This window comes from Schistocerca cancellata, chromosome 6 (genome assembly GCF_023864275.1).
Source record: "Schistocerca cancellata isolate TAMUIC-IGC-003103 chromosome 6, iqSchCanc2.1, whole genome shotgun sequence".
Lineage (NCBI taxonomy): Eukaryota > Metazoa > Arthropoda > Insecta > Orthoptera > Acrididae > Schistocerca > Schistocerca cancellata.
The window spans coordinates 362,922,797-362,948,734 of NC_064631.1; the positions used below are offsets into that span (position 1 = coordinate 362,922,797).

A 25,938-nucleotide genomic window follows, 5' to 3' on the forward strand; every position below is an offset into this window, starting at 1 on the left:
GAAAAGTGTAAGGAAATCCAGGAAAAGTTATAGAAGATCAAGGACCGGTGCAGTAAGTGATAATTGACGCACAACGTAAAAATTGTTGCCTGTTGCGCATAAATAGGCAGAAAGACGCAGATGTGTTTGCTTACACGATTAAACAATGATTACTGGAAGGAGGCACATTCATAAAACATCTATGAGTATGCATACAGAGCGATATTAAATGAAGCGACCGTATAAAATTAACCGCGAGTAAGGTGAATGCCAGACTGAGATTCATTGGAAGATCTTTAGGAAATGTAGTCCATCAACAAAGGAACTAGTTTACAAAACACTCGTTAGACCAGTACTTGAACATTGCTCGTCATTCTGGGGTCAGTAGCAGATAGGATTGACTGAGGAATTAGAGAAGATCCGAAGAAGGGAAGTGCGTTTCGTTACAGGCTCAATGAGTAAGTGCGATAGCGTCACGTAGATACTCAGGCAACCCCACTGTCAGACGTTGTAAGAGGGAAAGAGGGGTATTCTACACCATTGTGTGGTTTGTTAAAACTCCGAGTGAGTTCCTAGGAAATTCAACCAATATCCTGTATGTATCTCCGCGAAAAGACCACGAAAGTAAAATTAGAGCGATTCGAGCTGAGAAGTAAGCTTACCAGCAATACTACTTGTCGCAAACCATTCGCGACTGGAGCAAGAAAAGAGGAAAGTGTCAGCGGTATATAAAGTACCCTCCGCGACATCCCACAAGGTAATTTGCATAGTGTAGATACGATGACCAAGAGAGGCGCATACGTACCGCCAGTAATAGACTGGAAAAACAAGAGTGACATGTGCGACAGACAGAGAGGCACAGCGGGTAGAGAGGTGGAGTCCTCTTTCGACTGGTGGCCAGCCTAGGCGGCTGGCGCTGGACTTGGGGCGCGGCCGCCTGCCGCTGGCTGCTGCTCAGTCGTTCGCCTCGCCGCCGCATTGTCTGTGGCCGCAGTTTGTGGCGCGCTTATCTTTACGAGCATCGGAGCGCCGCCGATAAGCCCAGATTCGGACGACCTGCGCTCGGCTTACCAGCCGACAGTGCGCCGCGACGACTCGCTCTCTGCTCCACAGAGCGTTTCCGTGTCGGCCTCCTCCACGCTGTCTCCAGCGTGTCAGCTACACTCTTAACGTTATTGTGTCAGCAACTTCGTCGCAAAATGACTAAAGTTCTTCAATTGTAGGTCGTCAATTTTACGTTATGTCTTAAATGAAGTACTACGCTTCATGAACCGGCATGTGGCATTTACCTCCTGTAAGGCACCTAACGTGCAGAGAAGCTGCATACGCCTTACAGACAAGCTAAACACTTAACCTCCTTTCTGTGCATATAGTACAACAAAGTTTCAGCCCATGGACACACACATGATGTACAGAAGAAAAAAATACTAACGGCGCACCACGGAGAAATGTATCCTAATGGGACGGAAATCATGAAGTGTGACGTACATGTACAGACAAACAAATAGTTACAATTTCAAAAAAACTGGATGATTCTTTAAGAGAAAGATCTTCACAAATTGAGCAAGTCAGTAATGGGCAGGTATACCGCTGTCTTCAGCCTAGAATTTCAGTGACTGCAGTAGAACTGTCTTCAGTCACGAGTTCCGCTTCAGAGTGAGCCCCGGTGACCAACGAAGATTTGTCTGGAGAGGTCCCAGACAGCAGTGGGATCCAGCCTGCCTCTCGCCCGCCGTAAGACCCTACAACCAGGAGTGATGGTCTCGGATGCCATTTCTTTCCGTACGAGTGCCCCTCAGGTTGCCATCCGCAGGACCCTTACAGCACAGCAGCACGTCGACGATTTCCTACGCCCCGTTTTGTTACTCTTCAAGGCATGCCATCCCAGGCTTACATTTCAGCAAGATAATGCCCGCCCGCACACGGCGAGTGTTTCTAATGCTTGTCTTCGTGCTTGCCAACCCCAACCTTGGTCGGAAAGGTCGCCGGATCTCCCCCAGTTCAGAATGTTTGGAGTAGTATGGGCAGGGACTTAGAACCAGTTCTAACGCACCAATTGGACAGAATTTGGCACGATATCCCACAGGAGGACGACAACTCTGTCTATCAATGCTAAGCCGAGTAGTTGCCAGAGGTGGACCAAGGCGTTACTGGAACTGACTTGCTCAATCTGAGAAGCTCTTTCCCTTGAATAAATCAACCTGTTTTTCTGAAATTGTAATCCTTTGTTTGTCTGTACATGTACATAACATCTATCGATTGCCGTTCCATTACGATAATCCCTTCGTGGTCCGTCTTTTTTCTCCTTAGAGTGCATATTCTCGAGTGAAATTCTTGGGTCCACTTGCTAATGGCTGAAGTGACTACATTTTGTCACACCCATTGCAGCGAACCGTACAATAACTGACTCATGTATAGCTCTCAGCATACGACTAAATATCTGGAACCTTGCTGTTTGCGTTGATTCTTATAGCCGTTGAATGGTCTGAACCCGTTGAATGGACACAAAGCAAATAACTGAGACGATCTCAAAGATGGCGGACTTTGTAAGCCAGGGAAGTAACTTAGGAAGGCAGGGAAGTAGCATAACGTCTCAATGGTGGTCTTCCAGTAATTGAAGCACAATTCTAGTAGCAAAACGTTGCTAAAAGATAATTGTCTTCAGGGAAGAAAAAATTGCTAATGAGTATATTCAACGGGGATTCATATTTTTTACATAAACCCGCAATAACAATTCGCCAACTATAACGTTGTTCTCACTATATTGCGTTTTTTTCTTTTCAGCGACGGTAGTGAGGTGCTGGTTTTGTTCTCTGGAATATCTCGATGGATGGCTTGTCATACTTCAAACTTCAAAATATAATATAATATCGGCCTCGTCAGAAAGACTTTCATTTGAAATCACCAGCCGTTCAATTTCAGTACTATCCAGTAAAGTCAAATCTCTTTAGTTGAATCATCATCATACAGATGGGTAGACTTCAACTGCAGCGTATCTGTTTTTCTCAAGCAAGGTCCGAATCGATGTTCCTTCAGAATATCAATATTTACATGTTGACTTTTGCGGTGGTGCAATTAGCCAATGATACGTTTTGATCATAGAGACAGGCGGACAGTTCACGAACATCGCAGTTTCCGAAATTTTACCAGCCCGATTACTGATCCTATTGGCAACGTAGATAAATTATTTTCTTTAGCACAGTCTGCGAAGGTCGACAGCTTGTGAGTCTGCTTAAGAACGACACCATGTTCGACAGTTCACAGCACCTGACATACGCCACGAGTTCCGCCATCTAGAAGTCACACCTAACAGCGGATGTTGCGAGCGACTCACAGAGTAGGTGAGCAAGTGAGATATACACACTTTAGTCACATACACTCCTGGAAATGGAAAAAAGAACACATTGACACCGGCGTGTCAGACCCACCATACTTGCTCCGGACACTGCGAGAGGGCTGTACAAGCAATTATCACACGCACGGCACAGCGGACACACCAGGAACCGCGGTGTTGGCCGTCGAATGGCGCTAGCTGCGCAGCATTTCTGCACCGCCGCCGTCAGTGTCAGCCAGTTTGCCGTGGCATACGGAGCTCCATCGCAGTCTTTAACACTGGTAGCATGCCGCGACAGCGTGGACGTGAACCGTATGTGCAGTTGACGGACTTTGAGCGAGGGCGTATAGTGGGCATGCTGGAGGCCGGGCGGACGTACCGCCGAATTGCTCAACACGTGGGGCGTGAGGTCTCCACAGTACATCGATGTTGTCGCCAGTGGTCGGCGGAAGGTGCACGTGCCCGTCGACCTGGGACCGGACCGCAGCGACGCACGGATGCACGCCAAGACCGTAGGATCCTACGCAGTGCCGTAGGGGACCGCACCGCCACTTCCCAGCAAATTAGGGACACTGTTGCTCCTGGGGTATCGGCGAGGACCATTCGCAACCGTCTCCATGAAGCTGGGCTACGGTCCCGCACACCGTTAGGCCGTCTTCCGCTCACGCCCCAACATCGTGCAGCCCGCCTCCAGTGGTGTCGCGACAGGCGTGAATGGAGGGACGAATGGAGACGTGTCGTCTTCAGCGATGAGAGTCGCTTCTGCCTTGGTGCCAATGATGGTCGTATGCGTGTTTGGCGCCGTGCAGGTGAGCGCCACAATCAGGACTGCATACGACCGAGGCACACAGGGCCAACACCCGGCATCATGGTGTGGGGAGCGATCTCCTACACTGGCCGTACACCACTGGTGATCGTCGAGGGGACACTGAATAGTGCACGGTACATCCAAACCGTCATCGAACCCATCGTTCTACCATTCCTAGACCGGCAAGGGAACTTGCTGTTCCAACAGGACAATGCACGTCCGCATGTATCCCGTGCCACCCAACGTGCTCTAGAAGGTGTAAGTCAACTACCCTGGCCAGCAAGATCTCCGGATCTGTTCCCCATTGAGCATGTTTGGGACTGGATGAAGCGTCGTCTCACGCGGTCTGCACGTCCAGCACGAACGCTGGTCCAACTGAGGCGCCAGGTGGAAATGGCATGGCAAGCCGTTCCACAGGACTACATCCAGCATCTCTACGATCGTCTCCATGGGAGAATAGCAGCCTGCATTGCTGCGAAAGGTGGATATACACTGTACTAGTGCCGACATTGTGCATGCTCTGTTGCCTGTGTCTATGTGCCTGTGGTTCTGTCAGTGTGATCATGTGATGTATCTGACCCCAGGAATGTGTCAATAAAGTTTCCCCTTCCTGGGACAATGAATTCACGGTGTTCTTATTTCAATTTCCAGGAGTGTATGTAGGATACTGCAGCGAGTTATCATACACAAAACACTGGAATGTTAATGGGTTATGCTCATTTTTCATGTTTCCTTCATTTAAACAATACCTCTGATTTCCTCAATGGGCGTGACATTAGATGATATGGAACGAGGCCAACGAGATATAGGGGTTCAGCGGCGTACGTCACAGCACGTGACACTACGGCTCTTAAGAGTGCCAACGGTCGTCTCCGGGGGGAATCATAATTATCATCATGATCATCATAATCATAATCATCATCATCATCATCATCATCACCGCCACCACCAGCACCACTTAAAAATGGAATCTTTTACGTATAATAATGATTTAATGAGGCTGTTTTTCGACCTATGTTTCGGATGTGCAGGATGATTATTCGATTTTGATGACATCCACTTAATGTTGTCAGCTCTGTGGAACAGCCCTAGACTTGTAGACCGTAGTCCAGATGCGCGACAAGATCGATCCACAATGCCACCAGCGGTGACCTACCGGACAACATTCAGGGACGAAATCCGGGCAAATGTTGCACGTGTTGTCTCATCAGAGACCATTGGGAAGCGCCGGCTTGCTGCAGGATTGAGAAGGCACGTACGTCTGTCTAGGCTACCACTGAAACCATGACACAGCCAAGCAAGGCTACTCTGGTGTCGTGAAAAAGGTTCACTGGAGAGTGGAACAGTACTGAGTCGTCTTCACTGATGAGATGCGTCGTGTCTGTATGCGAGCGATGGACCTTCAGGTGTACGGTGTGGACCTGGTCAGCTCTCTGTTTCAGAGAGCATTCGCCCAAGACACACAGATCACTATCCAAGCTTCATGGTGTGCGGGGTGGGTTATCAGTTACTACTCGGGATCACATTCGATTTTTCTGCAGGATAAAGTAATCAGTACCCGGAATATCGAAGAGGCTGATATCCCCGTGCTACTACCGTTTCTTCGACAGGAAGGTGATGTGCTTTTTCAGCAGGACAATGCACGTCCACATACGGCTGCTGCCACGCAACTTGCTTTTCGTGGTGCAGGACGACTGCCCTGGCCAACAAGATCACCAGCTCTCTCGTCAACAGAACATGTATTTAACACCTTGAAGCAGAAATTTACTCGTTCTCCAGAGCCTGTAAGCACCGTTGCCAAGCTGCAACAAAAGGTGCAAGATATTTGGGACAGTCTATGTCAGGATGTGATTGGTAGCTTTATGGTCGTTTGCATGCGTTGTACCCAGAGAGAGGTACATAGTGTACTGATGCAACTGTTTGGGCATACTTTGCTACGACACGTGTGTTTAGTTTGGTCCGAATTTGTAATCATATACTCCTACACTTATGAAGTACCTCCCACCTCACTTGCCAATAAAACGACCTTTATCTTTGAGAGGGTTGCATTTTTTTTCAGGCATTGTGTTTAGTGCAGACTTACGAAGTCGTGGCTCTTCCGTGTGTGCTGCTGTTGTTCTTTGTCGTTGGTCGTAGTCAAACAGGAGACAGTGTATGGTAGCCAATGAGAGCCTCTCAATGATAATTCTGGTTGTCACAAGTATATGGCAGATTTTTCGGAAAATGTCGCGATTTCAGTGGTCGTGGTTAGGGTGCGACCTAACAGCTCAGTTTTAATCGCTGCTAGTGAAAGAAAATACCAGCTAACATCACACACAAAGCATAGGGAATTACAACGAGCAATGTGACTTGTTACCCAGATCCGACTCCCGGTTCGTCGCGCTCACTTCCATCTTTCATCACTTGAACGGAGACCAGCTTCGGTACGCAACGGAAAAGTCGTGGACACCGTAAGTGAGCTTTTGCCGTTGCTAGCGCGCCGATGAGGAAGCCGGTGTGCAGCCGCGTGTGGTTACGAGTACGCGTGAGCGCAGCACGGCACGGCGGCCAGCCCACGCCCCCCTAGGCGGCCGTCCGAATCGGCGGCAGAGGCGAGCCGAGCCGAGGCGAGGCGAGGCAAGGCAGTGCCGGGGCGGGCCGGACCGCCTTATCGCGGCCTCACAGGCCGCCGCGCACGCCCGTTTAAGTATGTGCGGGGACACCGCCGAAATGTAATCCAAAACGCCGCCTCTGGCGGGGCAGGGCAGGGAAGGGGTGCGATGAAAAAGTGCGGGGGCGGGCCGTCTTCGCACATCCAATTTGAAGAGGAATGATTGAGCGGCCCGGCCGGAGTCAATCACGCCGCTATCTGCCGCCCCCATCGGCTGCCATTTCTCTTAGCCCGCGGGCGCCACCGCCGCCGCCGCCGTATATATTCTATAAAGTCGGGCGTCACACGTGATTGACATATCTTTGTGATGGCCGGGGGCGCGCATTTCCATGTTATCGGCCGCCGGCCGGCTCTGCCGCTCCGCCGCAGGTCGGCGGCGCTGGGAGTAGGGAGGGAGGGGGGGAGGTGCGGAGGAGGTAGTGGGAGGGGGCGGCGTCGCCAGCGGCGGCCGGCGTCCTATCGGGCGTCGGCAGGCGTCGCCGCGCGTCCCGGCGGCCAGCCGTGTGGAAAAATGATAGCAGCTGCAGCCAGCCAGACGCAGTCGCCAGCATCCAGCAGTGAGGGGGTGGGCGCCGCCGCCGCCACCGCGCCGGCAAGATGCGCAGCCGCTCGGACGGCGGGACAGCCGAGATAGCGCGCCTATCTGCCCCAGGGAGCGGCGCGCCGAGCCACTGCCGCGCAGGCCGGATCAGGCTTCGGCGGCGCCCCACTAGCGCCGCAGTTAGCGTCGCTGCCGGCTACACGCGCGGCTTTCTCCATCACTGCGCAATCTATCGCTCCGGAGTCCGAATTTTTTTTAACTCTGTCGAGTCGGCTACGTAACATGTATCCATACGACTATCAGTTATTTATTCCAACGATAATCTATTTCCTTGCAGCTATAGTTTCGAATTTATTCTCATATATGTACTATCTATTTCATGACACTACTATAGTTTCCCCAACTCGCTTCCTGTACCAACTCATCCACTTCGTACAACCTCTCTTCCTAGAACACATTCGAACCTGACGCATTAATTGCAAAACCCAATCCCTAGCATTTAGTATCCCACCCACTAGTCATCAATCCAAGCACCCAGCTGCCCCACTACATCCTTATCCTACATTCGTGCACCTTCAACCTTGTTAGGCCTGAACTTCAACGAACCCCGACTGTCATCGGTGACATCCGTCCTGAGGCACAGCCCTCTTTCAGACACCAGCACGATCGTCCACCTGACACCACCCTTCAATTTTTCTCCTGTGCCCTTCCTTCACCTCACAGACGTTCAGCATCTAACCGCGCTTCCACAGGTCCCTTTGCCCACACTCATCATTTCACCTTCATCATGAGCATGATCATTTGCGTGCACGGCAAGTATCACCATTACACCACGCATCATTTACAATACTATCAGTGATTACATTTTAAATGCAATATAAAATCTTAAAAGTTTTTAAAAATCATAAAAACTGACGACCAAAATGTTTTTTTATCGTCTATTGCCTTGTGTTTATATTTAAATATCACAAATGCTGTCCACCAACATTTCTTTTCAGAAGAAGATCATTTATTGTCATCTGTTTTTATGCATTTCAAACCACCTATTTAATTTGTGCAAACTTTGGTTGAAGAGCGGATTTAACCACTGTCAGCTCACCCGTTTGTGGAGAATAGGAACAATAATATCAAAAAAATCGTAATATTATGTCATCTTCAGTTACCTAAACAACACGAAGCATACATGCGAACATCAACTTTACATTCATTGCGTAACTACAGATTTTGGTCAAGTATACGTCATATAACATACACACAGGTAAACAAGACACTGTAGTCAAAAAAATAATTACAGACAACAATAGCTTTGAGATTTGAACAAAAAATTTAATACGGTCACCAACAGCTTTCATCACAGATAAGACCGCTAGATGTCACCGGTTGTCACAACATTAGTCATAATAGCTTGTACAATGTACAGGGTGTTTCAAAAATGACCGGTATATTTGAAACGGCAATAAAAACTAAACGAGCAGCGATCACCGTTTGTTGCAATATGCTTGGGACAACAGTACATTTTCAGGCGGACAAACTTTCGAAATTACAGTAGTTACAATTTTCAACAACAGATGGCGCTGCAAGTGATGTGAAAGATATAGAAGACAACGCAGTCTGTGCGTGCGCCATTCTGTACGTCGTCTTTCTGCTGTAAGCGTGTGCTGTTCACAACGTGCAAGTGTGCTGTAGACAACATGGTTTATTCCTTAGAACAGAGGATTTTTCTGGTGTTGGAATTCCACCGCCTAGAACACAGTGTTGTTGCAACAAGACGAAGTTTTCAACGGAGGTTTAATGTAACCAAAGGACCGAAAAGTGATACAATAAAGGATCTGTTTGAAAAATTTCAACGGACTGGGAACGTGACGGATGAACGTGCTGGAAAGGTAGGGCGACCGCGTACGGCAACCACAGAGGGCAACGCGCAGCTAGTGCAGCAGGTGATCCAACAGCGGCCTCGGGTTTCCGTTCGCCGTGTTGCAGCTGCGGTCCAAATGTCGCCGACTTCCACGTATCGTCTCATGCGCCAGAGTTTACACCTCTATCCATACAAAATTCAAACGCGGCAACCCCTCAGCGCCGCTACCATTGCTGCATGAGAGACATTCGCTAACGATATAGTGCACAGGATTGATGACGGCGATATGCATGTGGGCAGCATTTGGTTTACTGACGAAGCTTATTTTTACCTGGACGGCTTCGTCAATAAACAGAACTGGCGCATATGGGGAACCGAAAAGCCCCATGTTGCAGTCCCATCGACCCTGCATCCTCAAAAAGTACTGGTCTGGGCCGCCATTTCTTCCAAAGGAATCATTGGCCCATTTTTCAGATCCGAAACGATTACTGCATCACGCTATCTGGACATTCTTCGTGAATTTGTGGCGGTACAAACTGCCTTAGACGACACTGCGAACACCTCGTGGTTTATGCAAGATGGTGCCCGGCCACATCGCACGGCCGACGTCTTTAATTTCCTGAATGAATATTTCGATGATCGTGTGATTGCTTTGGGCTATCCGAAACATACAGGAGGCGGCGTGGATTGGCCTCCCTATTCGCCAGACATGAACCCCTGTGACTTCTTTCTGTGGGGACACTTGAAAGACCAGGTGTACCGCCAGAATCCAGAAACAATTGAACAGCTGAAGCAGTACATCTCATCTGCATGTGAAGCCATTCCGCCAGACACGTTGTCAAAGGTTTCGGGTAATTTCATTCAGAGACTACGCCATATTATTGCTACGCATGGTGGATATGTGGAAAATATCGTACTATAGAGTTTCCCAGACCGCAGCGCCATCTGTTGTTGAAAATTGTAACTACTGTAATTTCGAAAGTTTGTCTGCCTGAAAATGTACTGTTGTCCCAAGCATATTGCAACAAACGGTGTATTTCTATCGCTGCTCGTTTAGTTTTTATTGCCGTTTCAAATATACCGGTCATTTTTGAAACACCCTGTAGGAGACAAGTACGCACACATTTCCACCGTTTTAAACACTGGTAATAAAATATTATGCCTCCACACCCTCTCTCTTTGATAAAATACAAAACATATGAACAAAATGTAGTATTTTGACTGGCAGTCCCAGTCAGAATTCCTCTACGTACTCTTAGATGTCACTGATGGAAATGTCTTGACGCATGGATTTACCCCAAGCAGAATTTCATATGGATTCTGTATTTGTTGTTATATATAATTACTTTATTTGAGTACTATGTCATGTATACATGTATGTATGTTAACTGGCGTACAACTGACCAGTATCTGTAGTTACATGATGAACTTAATGTACATTACTGAAGATGTGCTTTCTGTTGCACAGGTATCTGAAGATGAGACAACACTGTCTTGAAATCGATAGTGCATATATGAGACAAATATCAAACTTAAATAAAAGATACAGCTGCAAGGAAGGTAACTTTCACTGGAATTAAAAAGGTCTGGACTGGACTCCATTCAGACTCGTTGGGCCATGTGAAAAGCTTCTTTTATCAATAAAACGTTCCCGTAAATGTTTATTAAAATAATTACGTCTTACGTAGATCAATGCTCTGTACTATTACCGTCAAAACAGTTCCCTAGGATAATAAGCCGATTCCAAAGTTTCAACCATTTTTGAAATGTATCCTGGAAGTCTTTTTTTGTTAGAGTGTTTAGTAACCTCTGCGACTCCGCCTGAATCTCCTCCACTATACCAAATATTCACCCCCTTGAATTGATTTTTTTCTAGGCGAAAAGGAAGAAGTTACACGGAGCAAGTTTGGTGAGTACAGCTGATACGGAAGGTTTTAGCGAAGAAATTCGGAATAACGTAAGCCTTATGAGAGAGGAGGAGGAGGATATTGGTGTTTAACGTCCCGCCGACAACGAGGAAGCCTTATGAGGTCGTGCATTATCATGGTGGAGTACCCAGCCACCGTTTTCTCCTCAAATCTTCCCTCGAGCGTTTTAGAATATCACTATAGAACTCTTGAATGAATGAAAGACAGCGTCTGGATCTTTTTTCTTTTATTAATGGTGATCTGCTAGTCAGATCAAAACCACTGATCTTCAGATCTAATTTAAGGCAAAGAAAGGATGAGACGCGACAATATGAAAACTGGGTGAGTGTGACATCATAATAATACAGACAATGGCACTGTAAATAACATTAAAACATCATGAGCCTAAACCTAGTGCTGCAAGGTGCAATTTATCAGTATTAAGAATAATGTAACATAAACTACGTAAAAAAAAAAATATGATTCAATGGCTCTGAGCACTATGGGACTTAACTGCTAAGGTCATCATTCCCTAGAACTTAGAACTACTTAAACCTAACTAACCTAAGGACATCACACACATCCATGCCTGAGGCAGGATTCGAACCTGCGACCGTAGCGGTCGCGCGGTTCCAGACTGTAGCGCCTAGAACCGCTCGGCCACTTCGGCCGGCAACTACGTAAAACATTACAGAGAATGCAGTGGAGGAGGTTACACAGTCGATCACGTGACATGTGTACAAGTCAATAGCCAATACGTTGATATAGTGTAAACGAGATTCTTCTAGCATAAAATAAAGAAAATTATAAAAAGCTAACTACGGTAACCTAAAATATTGTCGTTATATATGATGTGCGAGGTGATAAAAGTAAAGCCCGTTACTTATAGGCTCACCAGAAAGGACAAACTTTTTATGAACAATCCAGTCAGTACCATGACAAAAAGTTAACACTTCTTAATGTTACTCTTCAGCTGTCGAGCTTTTCTTAGCCGAAGTGAAAACGGACTCTTCCACTGCGACGTTTGCTGTTTAGTTTAAGTGTCATAGACATAAACCTAATTTCATTGACCATATTTGAATGAAAGTTAAGAGCGTCCTGAAGCAGTTTCTTAAGTTCCAGCAGATTTCCATCCTATGTTGCTTCTAATCGTCTTGCAGCAGTAACGGCACAAACTTCGTGGCAGTCCTTCACTTATTACTGTCACATGCACCATAGCTTATTCGCAACGTGTTGCAAACGTCTTGGACGATCTGCCTACAGTCTTGCGGAATCAGATCCCTCTCCCTGTAAGCATTTTCTGGTATGACGCCAGCCGAGGCCGACTGGAACGGTTGTCGTCATCAGTCGATGGCCGGCCATCTTTCAAATGTTTACACCAGTAGCCAGTTTCAGTCTGACAAAATTGTCACCAAGAAACTGCATCAACAATTGGTGGGTTTCTGAAGCGGTTTTCCAAAAGTAAAACAAATTTCGCACAGAAACGCTGCTCTTTCAGGACAGCTATTGAAAAACCACAAACACACGGAAACACGACAACTGAAATTCGCTCGTCAACAAATGACCAAACCAATCAGTTCGCAAGCACTTGCCACACAGATTCGAGAAGAATGTGTGAGAAGACACATAGCGGTAATTCAGTGTATTCGTAACCATCTGCGCGTAAAATTCAAATTTCGGCAACTTTTAGATATCACTTCACACGTACAAGGTCGGTAGTAGCAGTACATATTTGTGATATTCGACGAAACTGCATATAATTTTTCCAAGAACAACGCAACAGAATTTTTTTAAAAAAGAGGAATTTTCTGAGACTAGTCATTACCTGTAAGAAATCAGCTGAACAACCATCAGCCGAAATTCCTTTCTGACGCATATAGCACCGCTGCCACAGTGTTACGTGATGCTTATAACTTGAAACGACAACTGATTCCCGCACTAATTAGAATAGTTAAGACGTCATCGTGCAGCGTAATGCATACATCTACAGCTAAGACACTGGGGTGTGATCCACGCAGGAGTGAAATTCACGCCACTGACTAATGACCGTTGGCCTGCTACCCGGCTTGAGTAAGACGTATCTTTCGAGCAGTTTCCCCGCATTTGTCTAGGCACATTACAGAATGTTTCCCATTTTCATCTTAGGAACACAACATACAATCCGTTAAAACGTATAAACGATTTGTATGTTGTTCACACACGTTTCCTCCAATACTGGGCAAGCGACAATAACTGAATTAGCAGTACAACGCACATTTTACTCACCAGGGTGGTACTCGATATAATCGTTTCTATCAGTCTGAGAATAAAAGGGCATTTGCTTCTTGCCACTTGACGGTGGGATTATTTTCTCATCAAATGCAGAATACGAGTTTGCAAGGAGGAGGATCCATTATAAATCAGCTGAAGATATTAGCTGCAACTGTTGCCTTAAATCACAACAGAGAGATTTCCAAACGTGAATATGGCAGTGCAGCTGAGCAAACAGGAACCCATTTTAAATTCAGTGTGCATTTCGCTGTAAGGTACATTTGCAAACTTATATTCAGTAAAAACAGTAAAGCCATTCAGTAATACTTTTACCAAAAGACATCATGGGAAGTGATAAGAGACACGCCGTAAAAAATTAGAGGAATCTGTCGGTTTCACAAAATGAAGAATTAGCGCTTCCTATAATGACTTTAGGACAACCGCTTCACAGATGTCCTTCATCCTTCAGTGTTATTCGTTAATACCTACTAAGACAAGAAACAACACACGTGGAACCACACGTATTCGAGTCAAGAACACCCGTCTCTTATGGATCTGGGACGTAGAAATAACTACGTTATGCACGTCCAAGTAATGTTTTTCCTTCATCCTCTTAAGATCCCTCACCCCCTCCCCGCCCCCTGCCGTGAGATATCTGCTTTGGCGGATTTAGAAAGTCGTGGAGGAATTGTTTATTCGTTTTATGGTGTGTGGTAGGATTCTGGGTGTATCATTTCTTATTTTGGTAATGAACGAATGATATGTTTCCTAACATTGTGACTGCCTTTGCAGGTCAATCTCAACCTTTCCCGATCGTTCGCTTCAAGACGTCCCGTGGATAGCTGCTACTGATGAAGGACCACTACAGACCCTCAGCTAAATCTACTGCTAGTGATGGAAATAAAAAAGAGTTATTGCTTTATCACATCATCGCCATCGATGTCGTCACGAACGGTATATCAGTCTTTGGACAAAGCTGCGGAATGAATCAGCAATGGAGTTCAGGTTTCCACAACTATTTAAACAATTAACGAAACATCTGAAATCATAAATAGGATGCTCGGATGGGTGCATAAACCTATCTTCTGACAATTTTAATGAAGTTACTTACAAGTACAATCACCCGAAATTCATTTATCTATAAATCGAAAACCTAACTGCAATTTTGACAACTGTTATTTGGAGAAGAACAGCAAAAAATGCTTCACATTCTTTATGTATCAAATTTTTATATGTTCCTGTCTGTACTAGGAAATATGATACGCAGTTATTCCTTCGCACCTACGCACCTATAACTTGTCTCAAGAGAGGAAAATATCTTCAGTCAGTTGTGACAGAGAAAGAAGTACATTTCTTTAGACACAAGATCTAGTTACATAATTCAGAGAATTTTCATAAAGTAAGGGAGTTTTGGCATACCAAGTAAAAACTCAAGGAAAATGAAAGGAAGTAATGCAGAGCTATAATGTACCGGCGCTGGAATCTGAATACCAAATAATCAATAAAAGAAAAATATCAAATGATTTGAAACTAGTATAAGAACGGCTGAAAGAGCTATTAGTAATGATGATTGTAGAGTATACTATCTTTTTGGGTGAGAAAGAAAGGACGACTCGGAGAACTTTTGCAATGAAATAGAATGCTAAATCTGACAGGATTTGTGTTGTAGAAAAGAAAAAAAAAGTTAAATAAGTGGGCAGTAGCAAAATGAAATTACCAAAAGACTAATAATGAACAATGGAGAATATGGAGAGCAAGTCAAATGAAAATATTGAGTAAACCGTTGGAGAAGTAACTGGGAGAAATTGAAGCAGATTCGCACTCAATACCTCATCAACACAAAACAAAGAAATTTTTTGCAAATGAAAGAACACAGAAATCAGTCGTCCTTTTCCTGCAGGTTTTATTCGGTGGGTCCAGATTTTGGCCAGTGCCTAGCCATTACAAATGCATCATTTCATCGTATCCGTGCATGTTCTAGTCAGTCAGTCCGCTGTTTTTCGGGCTTCTGTCACAGTTCTCTCAAGACTCTTGGAAGAACTGTGACAGAAGCCCGAACAGTAGGGGACTGACGGTCTAGAACATGCACTGATACGATGAAATGATGCATTTGTAATGGTTAGTCACTGGCCGAAATCTATATCTGCAGAATAAAACCTACAAGTAAACAACGGCTGATTTCTGTGCCCTATCGTTTGAAAGTCACATCACAGTCGTTGAGTGCACCCACCTGAAGAGCAAAAAAATATTTAGTCAGACACAAATAGTGGAACGAGTAAGCAGTAATCAGGAGAAAGTGAAATGTGGTGCTACAGATGCTACACAAATATTTTAGAAATGAGATGGATAAGTAAACCACTTAATTTTGAGGTACGTCAAGAACTAGTAAAGGAAAAAGGTCTATAAAAATTCTCGGCACGAGTAATGACACATAATTTGGCGCATTACTGAAGGAGCGCGGAAATTACAGGGAACTGTAAAATCCATGCTATGCAGAAAGAGTTGAATAGCTGAACCAGTTAACAAATGGCAGAAATTATAGGCGCCAGCATACAGTCGATAGAATATTAAAGAGCGTGTGTCCATAAACTACAAAACTGAGACTAACAGTAGGCACCAGTCGTAGTTAGCTGCAGAATAGCACACAGGCTGCACTTGATACCAGCTTGTGCACTGAGAAAGCCCGAATATGCTCTGTAGCGGAGTACCATACCACTGCCCTCCCCCACCCTGCATCCTCCTCGTCCATACCGGGATGGTATGTGCAAAGAGCTGTCGGTATCGTTCTGGGAAAGCTCAAATTTCAATAATCCAATCATACTGATCATTAAGCATAACATATTTTGGAGGAATTGTTTATTTATCGACTTATAATTGCCCAGTGAGTCTCGGAAGCTTGGGTGTAATTCTCTATGTATAGCGCCTATCTTGCAGTCTGCCGTTGATAAACGTTTCTATGACGCTCTCAAACTGCCCAAACAAATGCATGCTGCACTGTACAGCACTTCCTTGAATCTTTGTCTGGAGGTCATATAGTCGCTATTGAACCAAGCCGGAGTAAGTGCGAGGGTTCCTGTAACACTCTAAGAATCTCCCTCTCTCTTCTCTGTCTGTGAACAACATTCACACAATCAATACTTAAAGCAATCGGATTATTTTCAGTCAGTGTGGTGTCGAAAGCGTCCTACACACATTGTGCCACAGAGAGCGCAAAGGCTTGTTTACCAGTGGTAACGCTCTACTTTAGCAGAAGAATACAGTCAGAATTTTAAGATTTTGGGAAGTGGCCGACCTCAATAGTTAACTATCACTAGATTATTATTAATACTTTTTTATAGAGTGATCAGCCGGCCAAATTTTCTAGGAATCTCATTTCAACTTTCATTCTGTAATTTTATAACGGGTCTACCAGTTTTTTTTATATAAGTTACATGGACAATTTTACTTTATACGTTGCTTGGTGCAGTTAGCGGGGTGAAAGCGACAAAGCGGGTGAAATGTTATCTGAATTTTTATGTTAGTAGTTTCCAGTTTTAGATATTTTAAATAGATTCATCTTTAAAGATTCTACAATATTTGGGAGGAGAGATGTAGACACCTCAGAGCACAATCTTTACTTTGTGTGCCGTTAGGTGATAGTATATCTGAAGTCGCCCCGTTGAAGAGGCAGTTACTATTTATCTTTGAGATTTTATTTCAGGAAACCGATGAGCGAAATGATGCAAAAAGGTCAACTGAATCGTTAAGAAGTTTGTTTACAGTATTCGTTGTTTCGAATCACATATAGTTTCGACGTTAGTTATGACATTTTATTTTTCAAAAGCGCACAATGGATTTGTTTGGATCACAAATCGCTGCATAAGATCCCGTCGTAAGAAACACTTTGCACGTAATCTGTCTACGAAGAGCATTTCAGAAAAGTGGTAGTGCAAGTGAGGTCTGAGGAGTCAGCTGTGGGCAACTGATAGACTACGCAGCCCAAAAACACAGAACGACAACAGTATCGCACAACCCGACATGAGGTTGTCGTGATTAGAATATCAGCGGAGGAACGTAATACTCATAGCACGATGCAGGATATTATTCCACTGCTGCGTCCATCCTCACCATTCCGAACAAATCAATACAGCCGGAATGGTAAGGTCCAAGGAAGGAAGAAAGAAGGACGGCTTATTATTAACATCTCACCGACGGCGAGGTTATTAAAGATGGATCACTAGCTCAGATAGATAAAAATAGACGGAAATTTATTCGCGATCTTTTGAAAAAAAAAACGTTTTGAATTATCTGAATTGATTTCGAGAAACCACAGAAAACAAAACTCAGTCGGCAGCTCGTGATCGTGTGGTAGTAGCGTTCTCGCTTCCCGCGCCCGGGTTCCCGGGTTCGGTTCCCGGCGGGGTCAGGGATTTTCTCTGCCTCGTGATGACTGGGTGTTGTGTCATGTCCTTAGGTTAGTTAGGTTTAATTAGTTCTAAGTTCTAGGGGACTGATGACCATAGATGTTAAGTCCCATAGTGCTCAGAGCCAAAACAAAACTTAAGATTTGCTGAAATGGATTTTATACGTATCTTCTCCTTACTGCAAATCTGGTGCCTTATATGGAGGGCAGCCTGGGGTCAATTGTAACAAAATTCAGTTTTTTTTGTAATTAACATTCCACCTATCAGGAGGAAATATGTACTTCATTGAATGAAATCTTCATTTTTTGCAATTATGAATATGTATTCATTATTAATACCTATATGATATTTTTCTCAGTATTTAAATTTATATTTAAATCTGCCGTATGTTACGTTTGTTCGCAGGTGTGCATTAGCCAATCGAAACATATTTATTTGATGTACATAATCTGGAAATATCTTCTTCAAAATACTTCGTCACATAGAGTATTTACATAGATTTATATAAATACTTATTTACTAATTGCTATAATTGTTAAGGCCTTATATAGAGAGAATTGCAATTTAATATTTATTTTTCAAGATAAAAGTAATCATACAAATATCGTAACAGTAAGGTATAAAAAATATTTCCAACATTTGTTAGAGAAGCAAGTAGTAAACATAATTGTGATGTAAAGTAACAGAGCACTCGTAATGGTCTTCTCCCTTTGTGCATCTAACAGGAGCCTACTCTTAACATGTTGAGCACTGCACCCTTTCCTCTCCTGGTAACCCTCTTTTTATAACAATAATATAACAATAATAAAATTCAATATCATCTTCATCGTTCCCAGTTTCGTCGTCCTGAAACAGAAATCTTATGAACGGGTGATTTGTCTTTGACTTTTGAGAAATTTTTATCGGTACTTGTTTTCCTTTTATTTGTCATTTTCTCAAGTCCAAGTTTGGGAATTCTAGTATGAACTTAAATCTATCATTAAGACCACCACGCTTGTTTTCTGGAATATTTTCTGCCTGTAATTTGGAATGGTGCGAAATGCGACTCTTGAAAATGGACAATGGACACATGACAACAGCAGAGAACCCAAATTATTGCATGCTACTATTTGAGGAAAGGAAATAGCAACAATTTCTGGCATATTATATTATGATTCTACTTCCCGTGAGGCATTTCATCCACGAATCCATTGCAGAATTCACGTAACAAAAAGGGTCCATAAACTACCATGCGAATGAAGGCGATGTGAGCAGCGAGGCAGGAATGACCAAAGAACTATTCCATTCTCTCTACAAAATTCAACAGTCGTTAACTGTCCAGGAGAAGAAACACTTCTAGAGAAGGTTTAATATGTTTTGCAAAATGCTTCACGAATCTAATTCCCTGTATCCATTACAACCGTTAGCAGCTACAATACAATCCAGAGGCCCACCTCACAGGAAATCGCCCCAGAAAATTTTACGAGGGAACAGACACATTGGAGGAACCCAGTTTCCTGTAGCATTTACTGCTACGAGAACTGTCACAAAATTTCTGATTTCTGCAGAAGTAGCTGCCCCAAATTGTTTGTTCCCCTTCTCTGCCAATATTTTTGTTGGAGCGTGCACGGCATAGACACCATCTTCGTCTACGAAACACTTCTTCTGGCTCTCAAATATGTGGTCACGTAATATGTTCGAATGATTCTCAAAGGAACGTGGCCCTGTTTCTTTACTGAAAGTTATTACTCGGGAGCTTCTGGACGGCGAGCTAATAATGAACTAATCCATTTCAGGAAGGTATTCAGTCAATCCCCTCCGACCATTTCCTTTCTGCATTTCTTGGGGGAATTTCTTCGTTTTTTCCTGGAAAAATCTGTGGAGTGAGTCGTGACAAATTCCATATTATATGACCATATTTCTTACTTTTTTGTGCAATTTAAAAGTTTTACAACAGTAATTTCAATAGTTTCCTGAGCCGGCTGTCATCTCTGATGTTCGCTTACATTCCCCGACGTACTATAAAAGGAGTTAATGCAGACCATTTTAAAAATATGTCTTATATATATTATTGACGCTTGCTAAACTGTGCAGAGACGGACACAAAAACGATTCGTTTTTGTCGGGGGTCATTTGTAAAGTATTACAAATGCCCTCTAGGACATTGTTACAACTGTGCACATCACTGCATGTAGCTTCGGCTACACGACAAAATTTAAATTACACCCTACTGGAAATGAAACTACAATACCTGACATATACACTGAAGAGCCAAAGAAACTGGTACACCTGCCTAATATCGTGTAGGGCCCCAGTGCGCACGCAAAAGTGCCGCTACACGACGTGGCATGGACTCGACTAATGTCTGAAATAGTTCTGGAGGGAACTGACGCCATGAATCCTGCAGGACTGTCCATAAATCCGTAAGAGTATGGGGGATGGATCTCTTCTAAACAGCACGTTGCAAGTCATCCCAGATATGCTCAATAATATTCATGTCTGGGGAGTTTGGTGGCCAGCAGCAATTCTTGACGTATGGGGTATCTCATTGTCCTGCTGGAACTATCCAAGTGCGTCGGAATACACAATGAACATGAATGGATGCAGGTGATCAGACGGGATGCTTACATACGTGTAACCTGTCAGAGTCGTATCCAGACGTATCAGTGGTCTCATAACACTCCAACTGCACACGCCCCACACCATTACGGAGCCTCCACCAGCTTGAACAGCCCCGTGCTGACGTGCACGGTCCATGGGTTCATGAGGTTGTCTTCATACCCGTACACGTCCATCCGCTCCACACAATTTGAAAGGAGACTCGTACGATAAGTCATCAACAGTCCAATGTCGGTGTTGACGGACCCAGGTGAGGCGTAAAGCTTTGTGTCGTGCAATCATCAAGGGTACACGAGTGGGCCTTCGGTTCCGAAAGCCCATATCGATGATGTTTCGTTGAATGGTTCACACACTGACACTTTTCACTGCGCACCATTGAAATCTGCAGCAATTTGCGGAAGGGTTGCGCTTCTGTAACGTTGAACGATTCTTGCAGGTATTTTATCCAGTCGTAGCGATGTTGGAGATTTGATGTTTTACCGGATTCCTGATGTTCACTATATACTCGTGAAGTGGTCGGACGGAAAATACTCACTTCATCGCTACCTCTGATATGCTGTGTCCCATCACTCGTGCGCCAACTATAACACCACATTCAAAGTCACCTAAATCTTGATAACCTGCCATTGTAGCAGCAGTAACCTATCTAACACTGCGCCGGACCCTTGTTGTGTTATACAGGCGTTGCCGACCGCAGAGGCAATGAAGATGCTCCTGTAGCGTTATCTATGGGAAATGTATGATCACCCACAATAGAGCCAGTAATTGACTCTCCCTGAGTTTCATCTCTGGTCATACGAACCGCCGCCTAAGAAGACAATGTTGCGGCACAGACAACGAGCTGTAGACCAGCGTAGATAATTGGCAGGAAGCACAGGCTGCTGCCTTGTATGACGAGGGTATTGGAAAGTTGGTACAACACTACGACAAATGTCTAAATCGGATCGGCGACTATGTAGAGAAGTAGCTGATAGGTATATCTAACTGTTGCAAATAAAACATTTTTGATATTCACATTGATTTCCATTTTGCGACCGATCGGACCTTACTTTCCGAATAGGCCTTTACCAGTTTCTTTGGCGCTTCAGTGTATTGCCATATATTGATGATGATGAAGTCCCATACTCCTTGACAGCGTAGGGGAACGATGCGGGAGACCCGCACCGCCGTAATAGGCAAGGTCCTAGGAGGTGGTTTGCCCTTGCCTTCCTCCGACTGTAATGGGGATGAATGTTGATGATTAAGACGACACAACACCACCCAGTCATCTCGAGGCAGGTGAAAATCCCTGACCCCGCCAGGAATCGAGCCCGGGACCGTGTGCTCGGGAAGCGAGAACGCTACCGCGAGACCACAAGCTGCGGACTATCTAAAATAAATTCTCTTATTTGGAAACCAATAGATATATATATTTCGAAAAAAAAATATTTTTACTTACACGCATGTCTGTTGACGATCAACAGCTATACGAGATACATCGAAATTAATTCCCCGAGTGCGAATTCCGGACCATCAGCTGGATTTAGATGTAGATCAAAATTCGTGCTGGACCGGGACTCCGACCCGGATTTCCAGCGTACCGCGGGAGGTCACCTTAACCACTTTTTTTTTTAATTCTTTATTGACATACAATATTAATTATACATGTTTGGCCCACCTCCTTACATGATTAGTGGGCCATTAATTGTTACATATGTTTAAGTTTTTTGCAGCTAAGATTACAATTTTTTATTAGTGAGCTACTTTTTAAGTTCCTAAACTAGTGTTAAATTCCTACAATAACAATGGGCAGTTTAGTTTTACCTACTTCTAACCTAGAAATGACTACTAACTGCAGCGTCACAGGTGTGCCAGTAAATACAAACCTACTTGGAGTGGCCAGGCTCCTCGAGCTAACCGCGGGGAGCATGCCCCTGGCACTGGGCCGGCCAAGCTTAGTATTCGCTGCAGTTTCCTATGTTAGTATTCTAAACTAAGTCCTACTCTACTAACTTAACCTACGTCATAGTTGGTGCTTGTCATGATCGGTGTGATTGATCCCATCCCCCTAATCCCATACGTGGCGGTTTCCAACTGATGGGAGTCGGCCATTCCACGCACAGGCGGTAAGGGGTTGGGATCAGGTCTTAATCGGTTGGTTGAAGAGTTCGGTGCCTATTCTTGATCCCTCAAGTATTCTATTAAGACTTTTTGCGATACCTCTTCTGCCAGAGCATTCAGGGTATGGAAAGTGTCTTCTTGTCTTAGGAGGTTGTATGTCTCGTTGTTTGGAAGTCTGTCTCTAAGTGTTGTCGCCACGTCGTTGAAGAGAGGGCACTCGAAAACCACATGTTCGGGAGTTCCTTCCGCCGCGCCACAGTCACACTCGGGGGTTGCCCTTTTCCCAAACCGACATAAGTATGTCGGATAGGGTCCATGACCAGTGAGAAAGTGGATGAGTCCTCGTGTAGGTTCAAAATATTTCATAGTCCCGCGTTCTTTAACATCAGGTAAAAACTGGAATGTTCTTCTCCCCGTTTCATCTTCCTCCCAATTCCTCTGCCACAGTTCCTCCCCTCTGTTTCTTATTTCCCTTTTATCCTCTACTCTCACACCCATGATATCTGTTATTTTTCCCCATCCCCTTTTTTTGCCCAATACCATGCTGCTTGTTCTCGTATTTTGATATCTAACGGGCAGAGCCCCATTATGACTAACAGAGCTCCCCCTGGTGATGTCCTGTAGGCCCCTACTGATCTTAGAATCATATTTCTTTGGACTCTTCTCACTATCATGGCGGGCACGACCCGCGTGAGCCTGATGTCAGGATGCTATTGTGATAGAGTTTGATGAGATGAGGGGGGAGATGAAATCGTTTATGTCCGATGGAAATGAGATTATTTAGTAACTGGAGGGCTCTCTGAGTTACGGTTTCTATGTGTTTTCCAAAGTTCCATCTCTCGTCAATTATGACTTCCAGATATCGCGCCTCTCGTCGCTGAAGAACTGGTGAGCCATCGTTTCTGACAGTGGGATTCCTGATAAGCTGACCTTTTAGTAGTAAATAAGTGGATTTAGTAGGAGATACTTTCATCTTCGTATTAAGGCACCATTGGTGCAGTTTTTCAATGGCCCTTTCGATTTTTGGCTCGATATCCTCTCGGCTACGACCGCCGACCAGCAGGAGGAGGTCATCTGCGTAGGCTATCACCTCTAGCACTTCTTCACTTTGTTGCAGTTCGTCTAATAATGGTTCCATGTGGATATTCCAGAACAGGGGCCCCAGAACAGAGCCTTGGGGACACCCCTTAGTGATTACTTTTCCAATTCTCCCGCTAGGGGATGATAGCCAAACCTCCCTGTCTTTACAATAGCTCCTCAGACACCCATAAAGCGGCCCTGGACACTCTTTCTCCCGTAGGCAGGAGAAGAGCGAAGGTCACCACAGGTTGTCAAAGGCGCCACTGATATCCACCATGATGCCGACGACGTACTTATGCGGGGTCGAGCCACAGACCTCAGCCGCCAGAGCGATGGCATCAGATGCCGACCGCCCCGGCCTGAAGCCGAACTGCCTGCTGCTCATCCCCCACAGTACCCGGTGAGCCGTCAATCTGTAAGCCAGCAGTTTCTCCAGGAGCTTCCCGAATAGGTCCAATAGGCAGATTGGCCTGTAAGATTTAACTTCAGTTGGATCTTTCTCCGGCCCTTTTTTGATTATTATCACGTTCGCGGTTTTCCACCTCTTGGGAAACCTTCTTTGTCGGAGACACTCGTTGAATAGGTGGGTCAGCGGTGCGACTAACTGGGGTGCCAGGAATTGCACCACCTCAGCCACAATGCCGTCTGGTCCTGGAGCTTTCCCTCTTTTTACGGATCTTATTTGTGCAGCCACCTCCTCTTCCGAGAATGGGTAGACTGCCGTGTTGTTGTTGTAATCCACTAGATGTGCATCACGCAGTTGCTTCTGGCTTTGAGTTTCTCCATCCGCATTGTCGTCAGGCAGCAGGGACTGGAGAAGGACCTCAGCAGTTTCCTGCCAAGACTCCGTCATCCCATCCCCTCGCCTGACAGTTGATAACTCCTGGGGAGAGCGGATTTTTTCCCTTACTAATTTATAAGGGAGACCCCACGGATCTAAGGCCAACTGGTTCAGCACATAGCTTTCCCAGCTACGCATTCTCACTTCGCGTAACTCCTTCTGGAATTTCGGCTTGGCCTCCCTGTATCGCAACTGCCATCTTTGTCTTTCCAGCCAGATGACACTGCGCTGGTAGTTTCTCCTTAGCCTTCTGACAGATTGACGTAAATCCTCTAATTCGGGCGACCATGGTGACGGCGAGGCCGCCACGGCCTTCCTCCTGGTTGGTACAGCGGCCCTCACCGCTCTATGTACTGCACCCACCAGTTCCTCAGCTCTTTCGTCTACGTCTAGGTCTTCATGTGCGTCACCTTCTGGTAAGGCAGGAATATCGCACTCCATTGCTAAAAGTTCCCAATTTGCTTTGTTATAGTTAAATTGCACCTCCCATCCCATGGTCCAGCGGCACTCTCTTTCACTTAGAGTGAAGGTTATTAAGTTGTGGTCACTCGTGGTGGCATTGCTTACAACTATCCAATTCTTTATTAGGTTAGCTGCATTGTGTGATGTAAGGGTTACATCTATATTCGTACCTTGTCCTCCTCCTGCTGTGTAGGTAGGAGGATTACCCGGCTTGTTGGCCACCACGAGCTGTGAAGCCATTAGAAAATCCTCCACTTTATCACCGTTTGCGTCTCTGGTGCCGTTGTACCACAGGGGGGATTTTGCATTGATGTCAGCTGTTATGATTATCTTTCGTCCCCGCAACGCCGCGGTAACTCTTGCCAGATGTTCCAGGTGTTGTTCTATCTCATCTCCGTATTGAAAATACATATTTATAATTACTCCCATCGGGGACTGGAGCTCCACGACGTTGCAGTGACGAGTTGTAAATTGTGAGAGCGTAGTTACCCTCAAGAGTTTGTTTGTTATTACTATTGCTGCTCTAAGGTCCTCACCCCTGCTGACAATTTGCCAAGTTGTGGCAGCAAAAGCTATTTTCCCAGCTTGGGAGTACGGCTCCTGTAGGCAGAGCACGTCCAGTCTTGCCTAACCAGCAAGAATTTTCATCTGCCACCACTCTGTAGTAGATCTATATCGAATACAGGTGATGTCAGGGAATTAGCAGGACGCAAATTAATTTTGACAAATTTGTTTTGACTTCAACCCCCTAAAAACAAGTTCCGCTCTCTAAGATGAGCAAGACACAAGCGAACGTCTACATGCTTTATTCTCTTCCTTACGGAAGACAACTGAAGCTTACTATCACCTCTGGGACATTTGAAAAGTTACAAATTGCCTCTGTTATTTTCACCCAGTTTCCCCTGCTCAGTGGCAGAACCGTCCCAGTGCCGCCGAGGGGAAGACAAGTGGCACGTCTCGAAGTACGCAGACCACACACGGCGGCCGGCGGAGACGGGGACAGGAGGGCGGTCTTCGGCTTGCGGAGGGCCGGCGGGGGGCAGCGGGCGCGGGGCGTAACGGGAGCCGGCAGTGGCGGCGGAGCAGCAGATGGCCGGGCGCGACAAGGCACACACGGCGCGGGCGGCCAT

General features: G+C 45.3%; 1 protein-coding gene across 1 annotated transcript; it reads right to left on the reverse strand.

Annotated features, from left to right (window-relative positions):
• Nucleotides 1-6,997: 6,997 nt before the first annotated feature.
• On the reverse strand, nt 6,998-25,938 carry LOC126088328 (WAS/WASL-interacting protein family member 3-like). The gene is made up of 2 exons (XM_049906461.1): nt 25,679-25,938; nt 6,998-7,442 (listed from the first exon to the last, which is right to left on the reverse strand). The coding sequence occupies exons 1-2, from the start codon at nt 25,936-25,938 to the stop codon at nt 6,998-7,000; spliced, it is 705 nt and encodes a 234-aa protein (XP_049762418.1).